Source organism: Sinocyclocheilus rhinocerous, unplaced genomic scaffold, assembly GCF_001515625.1.
Source record: "Sinocyclocheilus rhinocerous isolate Xijiao unplaced genomic scaffold, SAMN03320098_v1.1 scaffold400, whole genome shotgun sequence".
NCBI classification, from domain to species: domain Eukaryota; kingdom Metazoa; phylum Chordata; class Actinopteri; order Cypriniformes; family Cyprinidae; genus Sinocyclocheilus; species Sinocyclocheilus rhinocerous.
Genome location: NW_015666595.1, coordinates 491449 through 507878, shown reverse-complemented (window position 1 = coordinate 507878; position 16430 = coordinate 491449). Strand labels below are relative to the sequence as shown.

General features: G+C 36.4%; 1 protein-coding gene across 2 annotated transcripts in view; it reads right to left on the bottom strand.

Moving 5' to 3' along the window:
* Positions 1-227: 227 nt before the first annotated feature.
* LOC107733013 (cadherin-related family member 5-like) overlaps positions 228-16430 on the bottom strand; it is an 18366-nt gene continuing 2163 nt past the window's right edge. The window contains exons 2-18 of one of the 2 annotated variants that reach the window (XM_016544519.1): positions 12499-12603; positions 11350-11558; positions 10914-10970; positions 10744-10836; positions 10525-10611; positions 10196-10306; positions 9902-10072; positions 8850-8940; positions 8646-8752; positions 8215-8415; positions 7986-8117; positions 7159-7237; positions 5970-6163; positions 4425-4445; positions 1719-2033; positions 404-1579; positions 228-282 (exon numbers count right to left, since the gene is read on the bottom strand). In XM_016544519.1, the coding sequence (XP_016400005.1) occupies positions 1223-1579; positions 1719-2033; positions 4425-4445; positions 5970-6163; positions 7159-7237; positions 7986-8117; positions 8215-8415; positions 8646-8752; positions 8850-8940; positions 9902-10072; positions 10196-10306; positions 10525-10611; positions 10744-10836; positions 10914-10970; positions 11350-11558; positions 12499-12565 (2292 nt within the window). In that variant the 5' untranslated portion in view covers positions 12566-12603 and the 3' untranslated portion in view covers positions 228-282; positions 404-1222. Of the gene's footprint in view, positions 283-403; positions 1584-1718; positions 2034-4424; positions 4446-5969; positions 6164-7158; positions 7238-7985; positions 8118-8214; positions 8416-8645; positions 8753-8849; positions 8941-9901; positions 10073-10195; positions 10307-10524; positions 10612-10743; positions 10837-10913; positions 10971-11349; positions 11559-12498; positions 12604-16430 lie in introns of both variants that reach the window. The other variant, XM_016544520.1, reaches the window with a different exon arrangement.

Sequence of the window (16430 nt, the reverse complement as noted above, 5' to 3'; positions counted from 1 at the left end):
TTCAACATATATAGCTGCCATGACCAGGCCTCATGGGACTGTATTCCACTGTATCCTTCCACACAAAACCAAAATGTTCAAGAATAACACAAAAGGCCACAAAAAACAGCTGTCTTCAAAAGTTTGTATGTTCACCTCCATGCGTCTCTCACAATGTTCTTGGTCCTGGCACAGATATCTTGCCTGCTGTGCCTCTAGAAATAGAGTTTTCTCAAATATGATTGCGATGCCGCAGCTGAAGTCCTACAACACATGGTGAGCAGAGATGGGTGATGATGCCTCCTGCAGACAAACAGAGAAATGACACATCAGAGCTTTACAGTGCAGCTATTACATTATATTCAAGTAAAAGATGAATGTTGCACCCTTGTCAAAAATATTTGAAGCCTTTAAGCAGTTTTACCTCGACAAAGACTCTACTGTGTAGAATCCAAGATCGTTTCCAAAAGTAAAATGCTCTGAAAGTTTACATTTTAGCTCCAGAATAGTGTATAGAGCCATTTCACAGGATCTCCAGAAGTCATGAAGCACCTGAATATCATCGAATCCATCATATGTCATAAATTCCAAGAACAATTGCAACATGTTGCAGCAGAATATACAACAGCATTGAGCTTTTCTGTAAGTCAAACATGGCAACGCATCAGTTTTGGCACAGAATATTGTGTTCTCCAGCTGGCCTTTATTCATCAAATGCTAAATGGAAAATTACAGTCTATTTCAACCTTTTGTGTTTGAGTATTTTTTAACTCAGCAAGTGACAGCAGACATCAGTAATCAGAACATTCTAGTCAGAAAATACATTACAATACACGCTTCATTTTCATCTAGTTCCAGGGTTTGACTGCAATGTCAGAATATCTTAAAAATACATTAGAGGTGGATGAAATATTCAAAAACAGGCTATAACATCTTAATTTCTCAAAGACACAGTCATCAAAACTTCATTTAAACTTATTCTTAATTAAGGATGATCATGTGCACAGTATTTCTGTATCAGTTCAACACGAGGAAAACATGGAATATAACCAAAAATCGAAAAGCAGGTGCTCAACCAACTGTAGAGTTTGATAATACATATTCATGTCCTTTTTAATGAGCCTGGGTTTTTGCTATTTTCCCTTTGAAACCTTGTCTGCATGTTTAAACTTCTTACAGTATTATTTGGCTTTTCATGAAAGTGACTTGTTCAGAAGGTTCAAAATCAAATGAGCTTGACGAATCAGGCTTGCAATTCATCTGAATCCTCGATTTGTAATCCGATGGCCTTCATGTGGTCGATTGTAAACTGGTTTTGCCCATGTTTGTAATAGTGCCTTAAATCATTTGGCTCATCGCCCCCCATGTCTTCATCACTGCTGTAAATAACGGAGGCCATGTTCTTGTATGGATCGTTGTCATCTTCATCATCCTCATTAGCTTGAGTGAAGATATATTCATCTCTGGGTCTTACAGAAGGATTTGGACAACAAATGTCAACCTTTTCTGCAGGATTTTCTGCTGTAGCGATAGTGAAAGTGTTCTGCTGCACGACAGGCGTCAAAGTATCCTCTCTGGTCTCCATTTGATTACATACAACTACAGAAAAGAACCAAAGACTTAAACTACTTCAGTCTGTGTGCATTGAATTTATTTAATACACGAGTTTCACAATTTGAGTTGAATTACTGAAATAAATGAACTTTTCCACGACATTCTAATTTATTGAGATGCACCTGTACAATTTGTCCTTCATTTTTGGGAAAAGTCTCATCTGCTATTCCGGCGTCATCTTTAAAAGAGACCGATTTTCCACATGCTTTCCCATTGATCAGAGCGAAAGATGAGATGTTTGTGGGTGTTATTTCTGGAAGCACCAGGATGGGCAGCATGTCTTGCAGTGGTGTGGGCCTGTCAGACTCATATGCCCTGATTGGTGGAGGAAGCATGTCATCTGTTTTGGTGTACAGACCACTGGGGTATTCATGGTCAATGAACGCCTCGTTGTGGTAAGAGGCGTCCTCTATGAGCGATATGGGACATCCTGAATTGACCTGTTGACCACGGACAAAAGGGTATTTAGGGTCGCCTCGAACAACCTTAACATATTCACAGGTCAAATCCACTGCTGTGGTCCAGCGCTGATTATAGAGGAGTTATGTGTGTCACTGATTCTTGAGACATGGGACAAAACTGTTTGTGTAGAGGTGAATTATTTTGGAATTAATCTTTTTGGTGCAACGTCCTGTGTATTATCTCACAAAATGTGTGTGTGTGTGTGTGTGTGTATGTGTGTGTGTTTTCTAGCTGTAATAAACGTCAGACAGAAAAATATTGTGAACTGTTATGCCAAATATTTATAATAGATGTTTGCAAACATAGCGTTAAGCTATGATTAAAAATATATTATATATAGGACAATATCAGATTTTCAGTTCCATCTATTGAACTGTTGCCACCATCATGCTGCATTTGTTCATTTGTTTTTTTGGTGCTGCTAGTTACCAGTAGAACCTCCTCAAAATGAAGTAAATTATTTAAAAATTATTGTTCTATTTTTTAAATACAGTTTTTGTGATGAAGATGATATATCATTATTGTGAGAAAAGATAGAAACAGAATTATTGGGGAAAAGAAACTAAAAATAAGTAAGTAAGTAAATAAATAAATACATAAATAACCTATCCTGTGGAATATATATATTAGGGCTGTCAATTTAACGCGTTAACTTAATTAATTAGTTATGGAAAAAAATAACGCGATTAAAATATTTTAACGCAGTTAACGCACTGGCCCCGCCCCCAGACCTGTACGTCATCTTACATTTCATACAGTTGACTGTTGACAAATACGATGCAGGGAAACAACTCCATAAATGCAGTTATGCCCTAAAATTCAAGATATTGGTGCAAAAATGCTCCTGTATGAGTTATTGTCTCATATTTATATCACATGATAAGCAATATCACACCAGCAGCGAGTGCAACACACCAGTGCTGTTTGAGTGCAAATGTGATTTTACACAACAGTTCAGTAAATAATGTTGATATTGCGTTGTATTTTAAACACAATAATATCTGTTTTTGCTCAGTTTTGCCAACAAAAATATTACCTATAAAGCCACAGCAGAACTGTTGTGCGTCTCCGAGGAACACAGCAGTGTTTAGTTTCTGAATGAATCTGCATTTTGAACTAATCGTGTGAATCAATGATTTAAAGCCCCATTCATAAAGTGAGCCGTTTACTGAATTCCTGAATGAATCAGCCGTTTGAACGAATCAAATGAAAGGCTCATAAAAACATTTACCGCCACCTGCTGGCAGTAAATGGACTTTAAATGAATTGTTCACCCAAAAAATGTTAATTATGTCATCATTTACTCAAACCTGAATGACTTGTTTTCTTTTGTGGAACATAAAAGAAGGTATTTTGAAGACTGTCGGTAACAACGCTGTTTTGGTTACCAATGACTTCCATTGCATGAACGGAAAAAAACGGAGCTGTCTCTCAAATTATCTTCTTTTATGTTCCATAGTTTATGTTAAGCCGTGGTAGCCTAAACGTTTATGTGTAATACATTTTATGTTGAATCTAAAATATTTCTTTCTAAAGCTAGGCTACTATTTATAATGTGCACTTAATACTTTCTCATTTAACACAAAAATAGCATTAAATAATCTTTTGGGGGTATTTCACAGACAAATGTAATTTGCGATTAATTAGATTAATTAATCGACACATCATGTAATTAATTAGATAAAAAAATTTAATCGACTGACAGCCCTAATAAATACACTGTGTTTAGAAATTTATTTTGTTAAGGAAAAAAGGGGGAAACATTGATTTATTAAGTCACAAACTTTAGTTGACAGAAAAGACAGAAAAAACAATAATATCTGGCTTCTGTAACCAAGACTTTTAGTATCACACAAATATTTAAGCAATGGCCCTAATATATATATATATATATATATATATATATATATATATATATAGGCCTATATATATACATATATCATTCTAGTGATTGTCTTCAATATCAACTAATGTCAGGTAAAAGTGTGGCGTATGTTTTGTCTCATCTCTCAAGAATCAATCAATAAACAATTAACAATTACTATATTTTCAACAGTGTTTATTAAACCTGAAGATGTAATACAATTACATACACAAATACAAAACACCTTTCTACATGATAACAAACACAGATCAATCAAATACACCGTGAAATAAATATACCAAACCATTAGACACAGGGGGCTGTGCTTCGTATACTGACCAGTGGTTAAATGGTGCACCATGTTTATGATAAACTGTAACACTGACAATCCCATTTAAACCGGCCTACCAGTAGTATACGGCTTTCGGATTCTCAGAAAATACATCTCACCTTCACAAGGGACAGTGACACTGCAGAACACGTCTAGCTACTTAATAGTACTTACCTGCTGAAACCATCTTAAGCTCTACATAAGAGGAATTAAAAAGGAATGTGAGTGGAAAAACGACAGGGGCTGTTTCTAAATTTTTGACTGTGTAAATGATGCTTTAGTCTGTTTTTTTTTTTCTTGATGATACAGTAATCTTCCTCCAATCAAAACACATTTATTCTTTTACAGTTGGCTAATAATGTTATAGTTAATAGAGTTATTATGTGGCATTTCAGTGTTTAGTGCAAAAGTCTTGCTTGAACATCTATAGGTCAAGCACTGTCTTTATAAAGCAGTGGGACAATTTATTGCACATATGTAAAACACGTACTGTGTGTGTTTTATTTTTCTCCAGCTATTTTTAAAAAGGCATTGATGAATATTCTGGGATTGTAGTAAATGCTCAGAGAGGATGTGAGTCTTGCTTTTAGTTCCTTTGATACTACAACACGCAGTACAAGCAATAGGAGACAAGCCACTTGTAGATAAATAAATGGGAGAAATCACAGTACTCAGTTCAGTTCAGTTAAAAGAGCTAATTGCCTTATTGGTAAATGTAGCATCTCGTCTTAGAAGCTGGGTTTTCATCAACACACTTTTATGCACATTTTGGCAAATTGGATATGAAATGCTGGATGGAAACACAAAGGTGTGAATAAGAATCTCCAAAATTCACATAAAAAATAAGTTTGCTTGAGCTGGATAAAATTTTTTTAAAGATTTTTGCCATTTTCAACGAGTTGGGACTCAAACACTGTTTGCCCAAAGTGCAACCTGTGTATCGCTATTAAGCTATATGTCATGCTGCCCATGAGGCTATCGGCTCTGATAAGTGGATACATTTTTAATTCGAAAATTCTTGATGTGCCTCTAAAATCTTAATGATTTTGCCTAGTGACTCATGTGACTGAATAATTTGATCAAAGATGAAAAACACTTTCATCCACAAACATAAAGCCATTTTGTTTGCATGCTAAACTACAAGAAATGGTTACACTTTATTTCGATTGTCCACTTTAGACATTCAACTGTAAGTAGCTTTACAACTACATGTCAACTAACTCTCATTAAAGCATTTGTAGACTGTAAGGTTAGGGTTAGTAGAATAAGTTGGCATACTTGCAAAGTTACTTAAAGTCAGTAAAACATCTGTTGAATGACCATCAAAATAAAGTGTTAGTAGATATTAAGCAGACAGTATTCTCTAATGACTGCTAGTTGACATGTAGTTGCAAAGTTATTAATAGGTAGTTGAATGTAACTCTGATGGAAACCTGGTTATTGTTCTAAAATCCACATGTGTTTTAACAGGACCAACCTGAAGAAAATTTAGCAGAATTTTGAAGATGATTTGAAATGTGCTCTATTAGTTTTGGAGGTTTCTGTGTTTCCACATTCAAGCAGACAGGCGCTGTTCTTGCTGTTCTTCCTATTGCTTAGATACAGTACAAAATCACTACCTTTAAGGGTGTAGCCAAGATGCCACCAAGTACACTGACTTGACTCAAAGGGACTAAAGGGTACTACTCGGTATGTTCAATATAATGTAGTAGCTCTTACCACATTCGGGTGTTTTCCAAGAGCTACTGCGCCCCTGTCTGCTGGATCCCGTCTCTCTCTCCGTCTCTTGGCCAGCCAGAGGAAGAGACATAGTACTGTCACAGTCACTATCAGAACAAGGGCAGCGATGCCGCCAGCCATCCCTGCGTTCATATCTCCAAACAGACGTTCCTCGCCGAACGGACTTCTGGGAACTGTCCGAGAGTTTAGAGATTGAAAAATTTTTTTCAAGACTTGTTCTTTTTTTATGGTCAGTTACACTTGTCTCCAAGTGATTTATCATATAGTTTGGCTTTGAACGACTGCCAAAAGTAGGGCAGTGGGGAACTGGAGAAGGATAGAGGTTAATGGGAATACAATGAGGCTAAATCTAATTTAACACATTATTCATGCCTCTTAAATCAACCATGAATAATCAAATTAACCAAATGATTGATCTGTGTAAATTATTTTCCATAAAGGGTTTGACTCTCTGAAACAGTGTTTCCTTTTGGCAAAATATAATTTTACTTCTCACCTGAATGACGCATGCTGAAGAATTGCACTATTAAAAACATTTCTTCAATATTTTTTTCTGTGCATCTTTGATAAGTGAAATCAATTTCTACATTTTTATTTTTTTAAGTTTGTTTTCTTAAAAAATGAACAGATATGGCACAGATCCATAATTGATTCTAACAATGAGGATAAAGTTAAGAGCAGTATGAAAGGACAAATTATAATGATTCATACAATTTCAGTTGAGAGGAGTTTTATCAATATTGTGTCAATATTCAAGAAATATGAATTTAATTAAAAGAAGACAGAGTTGTCATATTACAATGTTTTATTTTATTTTACTTTCAAAAGAAGGATAAATGGTAACGATTCATGCAATTTCAGTTTACAGAAGTTGTATCAATAATGTGTCATTCATAAAAGAAACATGAGTTGAATTGGAGAAGACCATGTTTGTTTGTTTTTATTTATTTGTTTGTTTGTGGTACAGAGATTCCTAATTGCAATATTTTACTGAACTTATATTTAATTTTATATTATTATATTTTATTTTCAAAAGGTAACTCTTTACTTTTTTACCAATTTAATAGAAGAAAATATGTATGGATAAACATATTTAACTGTGGTTACATAACCTTGATTTGAAAGAAATCTCAAGATTAACACAATTAATGCCCTTAAGTGCATTTACCTGGTTGTCCCCTCTGCAGCACTTCAATATCCACTGAAGCATGGGCCGTCTCACCTGACTCTTCATCTGTTGCAATCACCTTTGATTAAAAATAAGCATCACATCATCAGAGATGTCATGACGAATATGTACATGGCATTAATGAGGCATACATGTAGATCAGCAGTCGGGAACCTATGGCTCGCGAGCCACACCAGGTCTCTTACCCTTTACCAAGAAATAATCGATTAAAAAACTAGATTTCAGCTTTTTTTGCAGACAGTTACAACTCCTTTGCTATACAGCCTACCGAAGTTAATGAAAAGTTTAGAATAATAAAATATGTACAGTTGTACCGGCCAAGTGCGTGTTCAGTGCAGTTCGCAAACAGCAATCAACTGCATACTTTTTATGATCCTACAAACAGACATTCACCAAAACAATAACAACCCGTATTTTAACTGAAATAATATAACTATTATAATACCAGATCACCAATACAAGATAATTAACTACACAAACGCCCATTTGCTTTATGCCTACACACTTAGTAAACCAGGCCTGGTTTTACAGGGGTACTAGAGGGTGCTCAAACGAAAGCAAGAGCACCCTCAGTTAAAGCTGTAATAACAGCTCTCTAGTGCATAGTTGGGTTCACGCTCTCAAAGAGCATCAAAGGTTTCTATTTACAACATGTTTTTGTAGCGTTGAGCAGTATAGCCAATAACAGACATATCTGTTGATTTCTTAAAGGCAATGGCCAATCAGAGGAGTTTAAGTTGGCTCTTTGGTCAAAAAAGTTTCCCGACCCCTGATGTAGATCATTGAGTCATAGTCATAGTTGTCACCTCCAGAATGTGTCGGTCGAACGCTCTGAGCCGGTCTGTCTTTGCAAACACAATGCCATCCTGGGTAATGTGGTACAGTTTGTTGCTACCTGTCAAGGGCTGCATTGTGTAATGGATTTTTGGGTTTATTCCCTGCAGAAGGGCAACGAAAGAGAGAAAATGCTCTAAATGAAGTTTTCAGGCATTTTTTAAATAAGTGTTTCCTATAAAGGAAATGTTTTCACTGTACATCTCTGAAGTCCCTGTCGATGGCCTGGACTACCAGGACTTGGTTCCCGTAGGTAGTGACCAGTGTAGCAGGACTGGAGCTCTCGATGAGGAACCCTTTGTAGATGGTTTTGTTGAAGAATGGAGGAAATAGGTTCTCCGACACCACATGCACCAGTGCCGTCGCCACCGAATATTTCTTTGGGTCGTTCACCTGCGCAGCCTGTCGGAGTTTGCAATGGGCAGTTATGATGAGACCTTTGATGTCCTCATTGTGTCACATAACCCACACATTTTTGTTCAATGCAATCTCTTTTTATTGTCTGCCATTATGGTTTGCAATATGGCAGTTGAAATACTTCCATACTGTGTCCTTGTTAACACTATACAGCAGATCAGCGTGTTAAATCAGCCATCATTTTGTTCATAAACATAGACATTATCTCGTCATACCATTATGCGGAGTCTGAATGAAGGTGTGAGGAGTCTGTTCTCCACACGTTGCCTGAGAGAGATTTCTCCTGTTTTAGAGTCGATTGTAAATCTGCCATTGTCATCACCTATAAAGTCATTTTGAATATCATTAAAAAACTATAATGTACATTTGAAGGATTAAACAGTCCATAAATCAATGCAACGTACAGTAAACTCACTCACCTGACAAAATATTGTAGACTAGAGGAGTCAGTATGTCTTTGTCTCCGTCTTCAGCATGAATGGGACCCGGAGAAAAATAAAGCACAGCATCCTAGATCATAAAGAGCATTAATTTTTAACCATGCAGGTGAAGACACAAGCTTCACAGCTCCACTTTTATTTTTAATGTTAAAAAAAATTGTATTACACTTATTGGTATTGCTTAACATTATTGTTGCTGTAAAATAAAAAAATATTTAATTTTGGCACATATTTTGCAGACAGCTAATGTGGCTACTCTAGTTTTCATATTTATAATTTTATTAATTTATTTAAAATTGGTAGAATCTGCTTTCCCAATACACAACCGTCAAAAGGCACATGATCCTTTAGAAATTATTCTAATATACTGATTTGCTATATAGGTAATATTCAGGATTCTTTATTGAATGGAAAGTTCAAAATAACAGCATTTATTTGAAACAGATTTTTTTTTTTTTTACATTATAAATGTCTTTAATGTCAGTTTTGATCAATTTGTGACCCTGGACCACAAAACCAGCCTTAAGTCGCTGGGGTATATTTGTAGCAATAGCCAAAAAAACTCAAAATTATCGATTTTTCTTTTATGCCAAAAATCATTAGGATATTAAGTAAAGATCATGTTCCATGAAGATATTTTGTAAATTTCATACCATAAATATATTAAAACTTAATTTTTGTTTAGTAATATGCATTGCTAAGAACTTCATTTGGACAGCTTTAAAGGCAACTTTTTTTGCACCCTCAGATTCCAGATTTTCAAATAGTTGTATCTCGGCCAAATATCCTAACAAACCATACATCAATGGAAAGCTTATTTATTCAGCTTTCAGATGATGTATAAATCTCAATTTTCGAAAAATTGACCCTTATGACTGGTTTTGTGGTCCAGGGTCACATTTAATCCCTCCTTGCTGAATAAAATCATTACATTTTGAACTTTGAAGTTTTTTTTAAACTTTTGAACAGTAGTGTATATCAGGTAATTTCAGCTAAATCAATCACCTGTACATTAAAATACTACCACATACCTCATCTGTCTCTGTGATGTTAACACTGTACACAGGGTTGGTGCAGATATTATGATCTCCATCTTCATAAACAGGTGCGCAGGGCTGAAACTGAGGATACTGGTCATCACCGTCTAGAACATTCACGGTGACTGTAGCTGTTGTGCTGTACTTCTCTTTTGTGTTCATTTCCTGTTGATTTAAACAGCAAGAATGCCAGTTCAAACTGTTTTCTCTTAATTCTGATTCCTTTCCAGCACATAAATGTCTTGCGATTGCCAGTCAGCATATATGTGAATAACATGTGCTACGTACCACAGCAAATATGACCACCTGCAGCTGGGTTTTAGTCTCATAGTCCAACGGTTTATCCAGGATCACCATCCCGCTGTTGGGCAGATCAATCCTAAAATAGCTGGCATCGGCCTGAATGAGAGAGACACACAGTGCTGGTAATGCTCTCTTGGATTCTGGAAAGGAAAAGGGGTTCTCTAATAGCATTCATGTATTTTTATGTGTCCAAATACATTTTTGTGGCCCCTGTAAAGTACTGGTTTTGACGAGTAGTCAGTCAGCTGCAGACAGACTACTGCAAAACCTTTCATTCAGCCTTTCATTTGTCCTTTATTGAATGCGTCACTCACTGTAGATTTGTCGGTCATGTAAGTGATCGTGTCTCCATCACCATCTCTAGCTTTTACTGTGAACACCATCGAGTTTACAGTCAGCAACTGTGAACAGAGTCAGGATTCAGATGTCAGGATGGTTATAATGATTCATGAAAATAATCATACATGTAAAATGATCAGGTTCATGAAAGGTTAATTTCAGACAGCAGTAAAAATGGACCAAAATGAGTTTACCTCACTTATATATCGTGGTTGAATTGTGTCTTCAAGGAAATATGGCATGTTGTCATTTTCATTCAATATTTCCACCATGATTCGATATCGACTCTGAAATAACAAAGTGTGGGTTAATTGCACTCCACTATCAAGTATCATTATTTTTGCAATGCGTTTTTATACCATACCCTAATTATATCATCTTCATAACATGTCAAAGCAGCTATCAGAACTGACCCCAGCACCTGTAAATTACCACAGGGAGAAAAAAAAATACACACTTGCATACACACACACAAAACTATTTTAGAATTAAAACTATTTTTGTGCAAAAAAACAAAACAAAAAAACAAGATGAAATATATGTATTTTAAGTGTATTTAAAGGTTGTCTCTTGTTTTATGCTCATTTTGCTTATTGTTGTAATGTTTTATGTTGTTTTGGCCCGGTCTCAACAGACGAATCTGGTGAAATAAAGTTTATAATAACAACTAATTACAACAGTAATTTATAGACATTCTATTTTAAATCCTCAAACTATGGCTTAAAACTCCTCCACTGTGTTGGCTGGCAGTCCTAATGCTTCAGTGTTATTCTGGCTTCCCTCCACATGCTGTTAATCACCTCTCGATCTAAGGTCCTTGAAAACGACGAGTTGAGTCGGATTGTTCGGCCTTCAAGGTAAAACCAGTCAGCGTTTTCTCCAGTGAGACACAAATGGATGCTACTGGCACCAGGGTCTCCGTTGATACTGAGGTTGGCTATGAACTCTCCAGTGGGACTGTTCTCTCTGACCGTGGCAAATATGTCTTGACCACCAAGGCATAAACTGGCTGCCGTTCAGATGAGAGACTGATTAGATTATGAGGACAGCACAAATCATCCATAAAGTCACAGACTGCAAGGCTAATTTATAAAACAACACCTTTGTAATAGCAAGGGAGAGCAGGGATAATTGTAAATGCACTGGATTTTGCTCAACTATTTCTGCATCATGGTTGTTCTTACAATTCTGACTTTATTCTGAGTTTATATCTTGCAATTGTGAGTTAACGTCTTGGAATTTATATTAGCGAGTTTATAACACAGTTCATACTGTATTTCTCTTTATTTCTACAATTCCGAGCTTATATCTTGCAATGCTCAAGATATGTTTTTTATATGAGCTAAATGTTTTTTAGCTCATATTGAAACGTCTTTCTTTTTCCAGGTAATGTCACCAAGCCCTCTTATATTTTAACTTCTCCCCTTCCCGAATGTAAAATGACAAATGGGACGCTCTACGATCTTATAAACTTCACAGATGCACAAGCAAAAGGCCACAAGGCCGCAAGCACACATCATGAGGGCCTTGATTGGGGCCCTTGCACAACACTGGGGCCACAATCAATTGTCATGGACAAAATCAAGTCCCTACATTTTGATTTGTTGTAGTTGTCAAATATCCTGAAATTTGCCATGTTATGAAAATCAGTTGTGAACACAGTTTAATGTTTGCTTTAACAAGAGTCTCTATTTGCTGTCTCTTTTTCAATCTCATTTCTGTCAAGAAAACACAATTGAGATTTTGAATGAATCTCACTTGTGACTTTTCTTTCTGACAGGCTGAGTGAATCAGAACTCTCATGAATAGAAGAGAGCCATTCAGAGACTCATTATCATTTCCACAACCTCATTACCATTACAGGCACATATGTTAACATCTACTACATCACAGAGCAGTGATTCATGAAAATTAGCCTTTGCGGATCCTGATTTCAGAGAGGTGTTTACCTTTTGCGATGTGATAGATTATGTTCAGTGCCATCTGGCAGAGGAACAATCTCCATGGCATCAACATGGTTGATATTCCCCTGGGCTCACTTCTCCTTGTCCCCGCTGTAAAAGAAATGCCAAACCCTGACAGTCAATCACTCTGAAGGATTTAGAGTGCTCATATTACCTGTCACAAAGAACAGACTTTCTTATTCACACCAAAGGTCAATTAAATCAGAAGATTAACAAAGCATATTTACACTGTCGCGCCACCATCTGAAATTCATCAGCCAAGTTTCTCAAGTGAGTCAAATCAAACAGATAAATGAATTACTAGAACCTCACACACAGTCTCACCTCTCACCAATGTAGTGTTTGTTTACTTCTGTTTGGGCTTTAGTGATGTTTAATCTTCACCAAAGGTCTTTCCTAGTTCTTAAAACCTATTATGAAGTCTTTAGCCAGTGTCAAGCCACCAGCCTGGCAGTGATGTCAGTTACGTGACCTCCAGGCCGCTCTTTTGATCCTCCACCTTCCACCTCCACATAAGGGCTTTTTTCAAATCCTCACATAATACCTGCAAAGCTGCCTAAGAACTGTTGTTTCCCCTCTTAAGTTTTGCTGTCTGCCCAGGTGAGACTAAACCAGATTTTTGTTGTTTTATTATTTAATTCACTAATTTCAAACCTGAATGCTCTAAAAAGACATATTTTATGTAGCTGATTTCTATACAAGAAAAGAAATAACAGCATGAGGATTATTAGTAAATAATTACAGGATTGTCATTTTTAGGTGAATTATTCCTTTACAGAGGATTCATCACATGACCACTAGGGGACACCATCCTTCAGACTGGGCAATTTCAAACAACCTCCCATGAGATGCAGGGTTATCTTATTCTGATCTTTCCTAGTTGAAGTTCACAGTTGAGCAGGCTTATTGTGGTTGAACTTGCTGTGGCTGTGGATAATAACACAATGTATTAAGAGCCCGGGGGTGGGTGTAAACTTATTTTGTTTAAAGTTCACTTTTTTCCCATTTGGCACTGTTATTCAGAAGCTACATTAAAGCAATAAGCCCCAAGAAGCCATGGTTTACAGTGAATTTACAACAGCTAAGGGGCATTGTTAGGCATGACGCGAAGCGTTATAAATTCACTGTAAACCACGGCTTCACGGGGCTTATTGCTTTTATAAAACGGTTATTCCATATACGTAGTTAGGTTTCACAAAATAAAACAGAGCAAATAAAGTGTAATGATATTAATAAAAACAGTATTCTTCCACCAAACAATGTAGTTCCTCAGAATCAGTTGTGGTTGCAACAAAGTGGTTGCCAAGCAACACACAAAGTAAACAAAGGTGTATGTTTGTAGAGTAATTTACAACAGCTTCGAACGCGGCTCAACCAACCAGAACTATCCGTTTTATAAAAGGTATTTACATGTTTCACAAAAAACAAATAAGTACCATTTTTATAATTTCTATACTTTGGTTAAATTATGAACAACTTGCATATTCTGAAATGTGTGTGTAATTATTTCCTATTGTAATATATTTTAAAATATAATTTTTCCTGTGATGGCAAAGCTGAATTTTCAGCATCATTACTTAGTCTTCACTGTATTTGAAAAGGGAGAAAAAAGTTTGCCAAAATGTGGATTCGAACCCGGGTCGATCGTGTCAAAATGAGCAAGTCACACGTTTTACCATCTGCGCCACTGGAGCTGATGACTGTTGGCTGTCTTTTGTGTAATGTTCACTAGCCGAATCACACGTTGGTGGGCGGAGTTCGTGTAAATAGACTCTGCCAACAAGGCGGGCTATTTGCACTTAGTGTAAATAGACACTCCGAAAAAAATCAAGCCATTTCATGTACTCTTGGGGGCCCCCTGGTGGCCACGGGGCCCTAAGCAGCCCCTTAGTTCACTTATGCCTTGGGCCGGCTCTGGGCAAAAATCAAGCTTAAATGGATTAGACTCACTGTTAAAAAAAAAACCTTTTACAACTTAATGCTGCCTTGAAATTTAAGCTTAGTCAAATTGAAATATGAAGTTGGTGAAAACGTCTTAGGTTACTTATGTAACCATGGTTCCCTGAGTAGGGAACGAGACACTGCGTCCTCTAGGTTTCTTGCCATGCTGCGGATGCAAGCTTCAGACGAAGAAGTGAATGATGTGTAGCTCCCGGCGCTTATTTATACTATAGTCGCACCGGTAGTGACGTCATGGCTGTCGCCGGCCAACGTGTTGTTGGTGTTTTTTCAATGTATGCTTCAGACACGGGTCATGACGAGGCGTTCCCCATAGCGACCCCTAGAGGACGCAGTGTCTCGTTCCCTACTCAGGGAACCATGGTTACATAAGTAACCTGAGACGTTCTTTGTTGAATAGAAAATTCAAAACAACAGCTTTTATTTGAAACTGAAATCTTTTCTAATGTCTTTACTGTCACTTCTGATGAAATGAATGCATCCTTGCTAAAACTACTCATTAATTTCAAAAACAACAAAATCTTACCGACCCCATACGTGTACAGTATGTCATAACCATTAGAGGTTTTTTAGGCCAAGGACCTTGGTGGATAGAGAAGATATGGACCAGGGACCCACTGTTATGTATTGCATGAAATTGAGTGTTGCATTTTAGCCTATAATAACATTTATTGTACACTACATAATGAAGCTTATATTGCAAAGCCATTAAAATCATTATTGATGTATAGAGTTTAATTTACAGTTGAATTTTACTTGATACATTTTAATGTGGGAAGTTTAGCGTCTTAATTTTGGCATTGGTAGAATTGTGTTCATTTTATCTTATTATTCACTGCTTGTCAGTTTTTTAGTCAAGTCCTTAATAGCAGCACATTTAAATAATATGTTATTCATAATTTAGTACTTTAAATGCAACTTGTGTAAAGAGTCTAATAATTAATAATTCACGTTTCAGGGCAACGGCCTGATTAAAATATGTCATAAAGTAATCCTGTGTCAACAGGTCTTGCTAACCATGTAAACCATGTCAGAAACTCCTCCATATTGTGCATTCATGCCAGACGTAATCAATGATTGTTTGGATACAGAATTACTGTTTGTGGAATGCATGTGATTAGGGATTAAATCGAGTAATTAATGCTAAACAGGAAGTAGGTCTCAAGATTATGGGATTACAGCACAATATGGTTTAATATTCTTGCTGCACATGGCAGCTCGCTATTTATTATTATGCACGTCTCCGCATGTCTGAGTTTGTCTGCAAGTGTTGATCAAGACCACTTTGCCAAATTAAAGATCTTCTGAGTTTTAGCAGAAGTATAAGTAGAATTAGCAATGTCACATGTTATGTTGTTTTGATTTGATTAGTCTAATCTCATACTTGAGCGCACTCATCTGTAGAGATGATAAAGTGCACTCCTCAACGGTGATTGCAAGTGCACTTTAAGAGATTATGAAAAGTGTCAGTTATTTAAAAGGAAAAAAAAATTTCAAAATGGAACTGTAAAATGTGTTTACCTAGCTACATCCACGAAAGATTTTAAAAGATTTAACACAACTGATTTTACTGTAAATTAATGTAAAAATGTTTTTAGAAGTATAATCTTAGGATTACTTCATAAATATTATTATCAGAATCAGAATCAGAATCAGAATGAGCTTTATTGCCAGGTATGTTTACACATACGAGGAATTTGTTTTCGTGACAGAAGCTTCCACAGTGTAACAGAATGACAGTGACAGAACAAAAAACACAGATAATAAAAAATAGAACAAGTAAATAAGGAATAAAAAATATACAAACCGACAATTGTATGTACAGGTATAGAACAATAAACAACTGCGGAGCACGCCACGGAGGCAGCCATCAGCGTCGGCACCATCGCCATCCATTATACAGTTAACAAAAGCAAAAAAGACCTCTAACACTAGCTTGCTCTATTCTTTTTCTATTC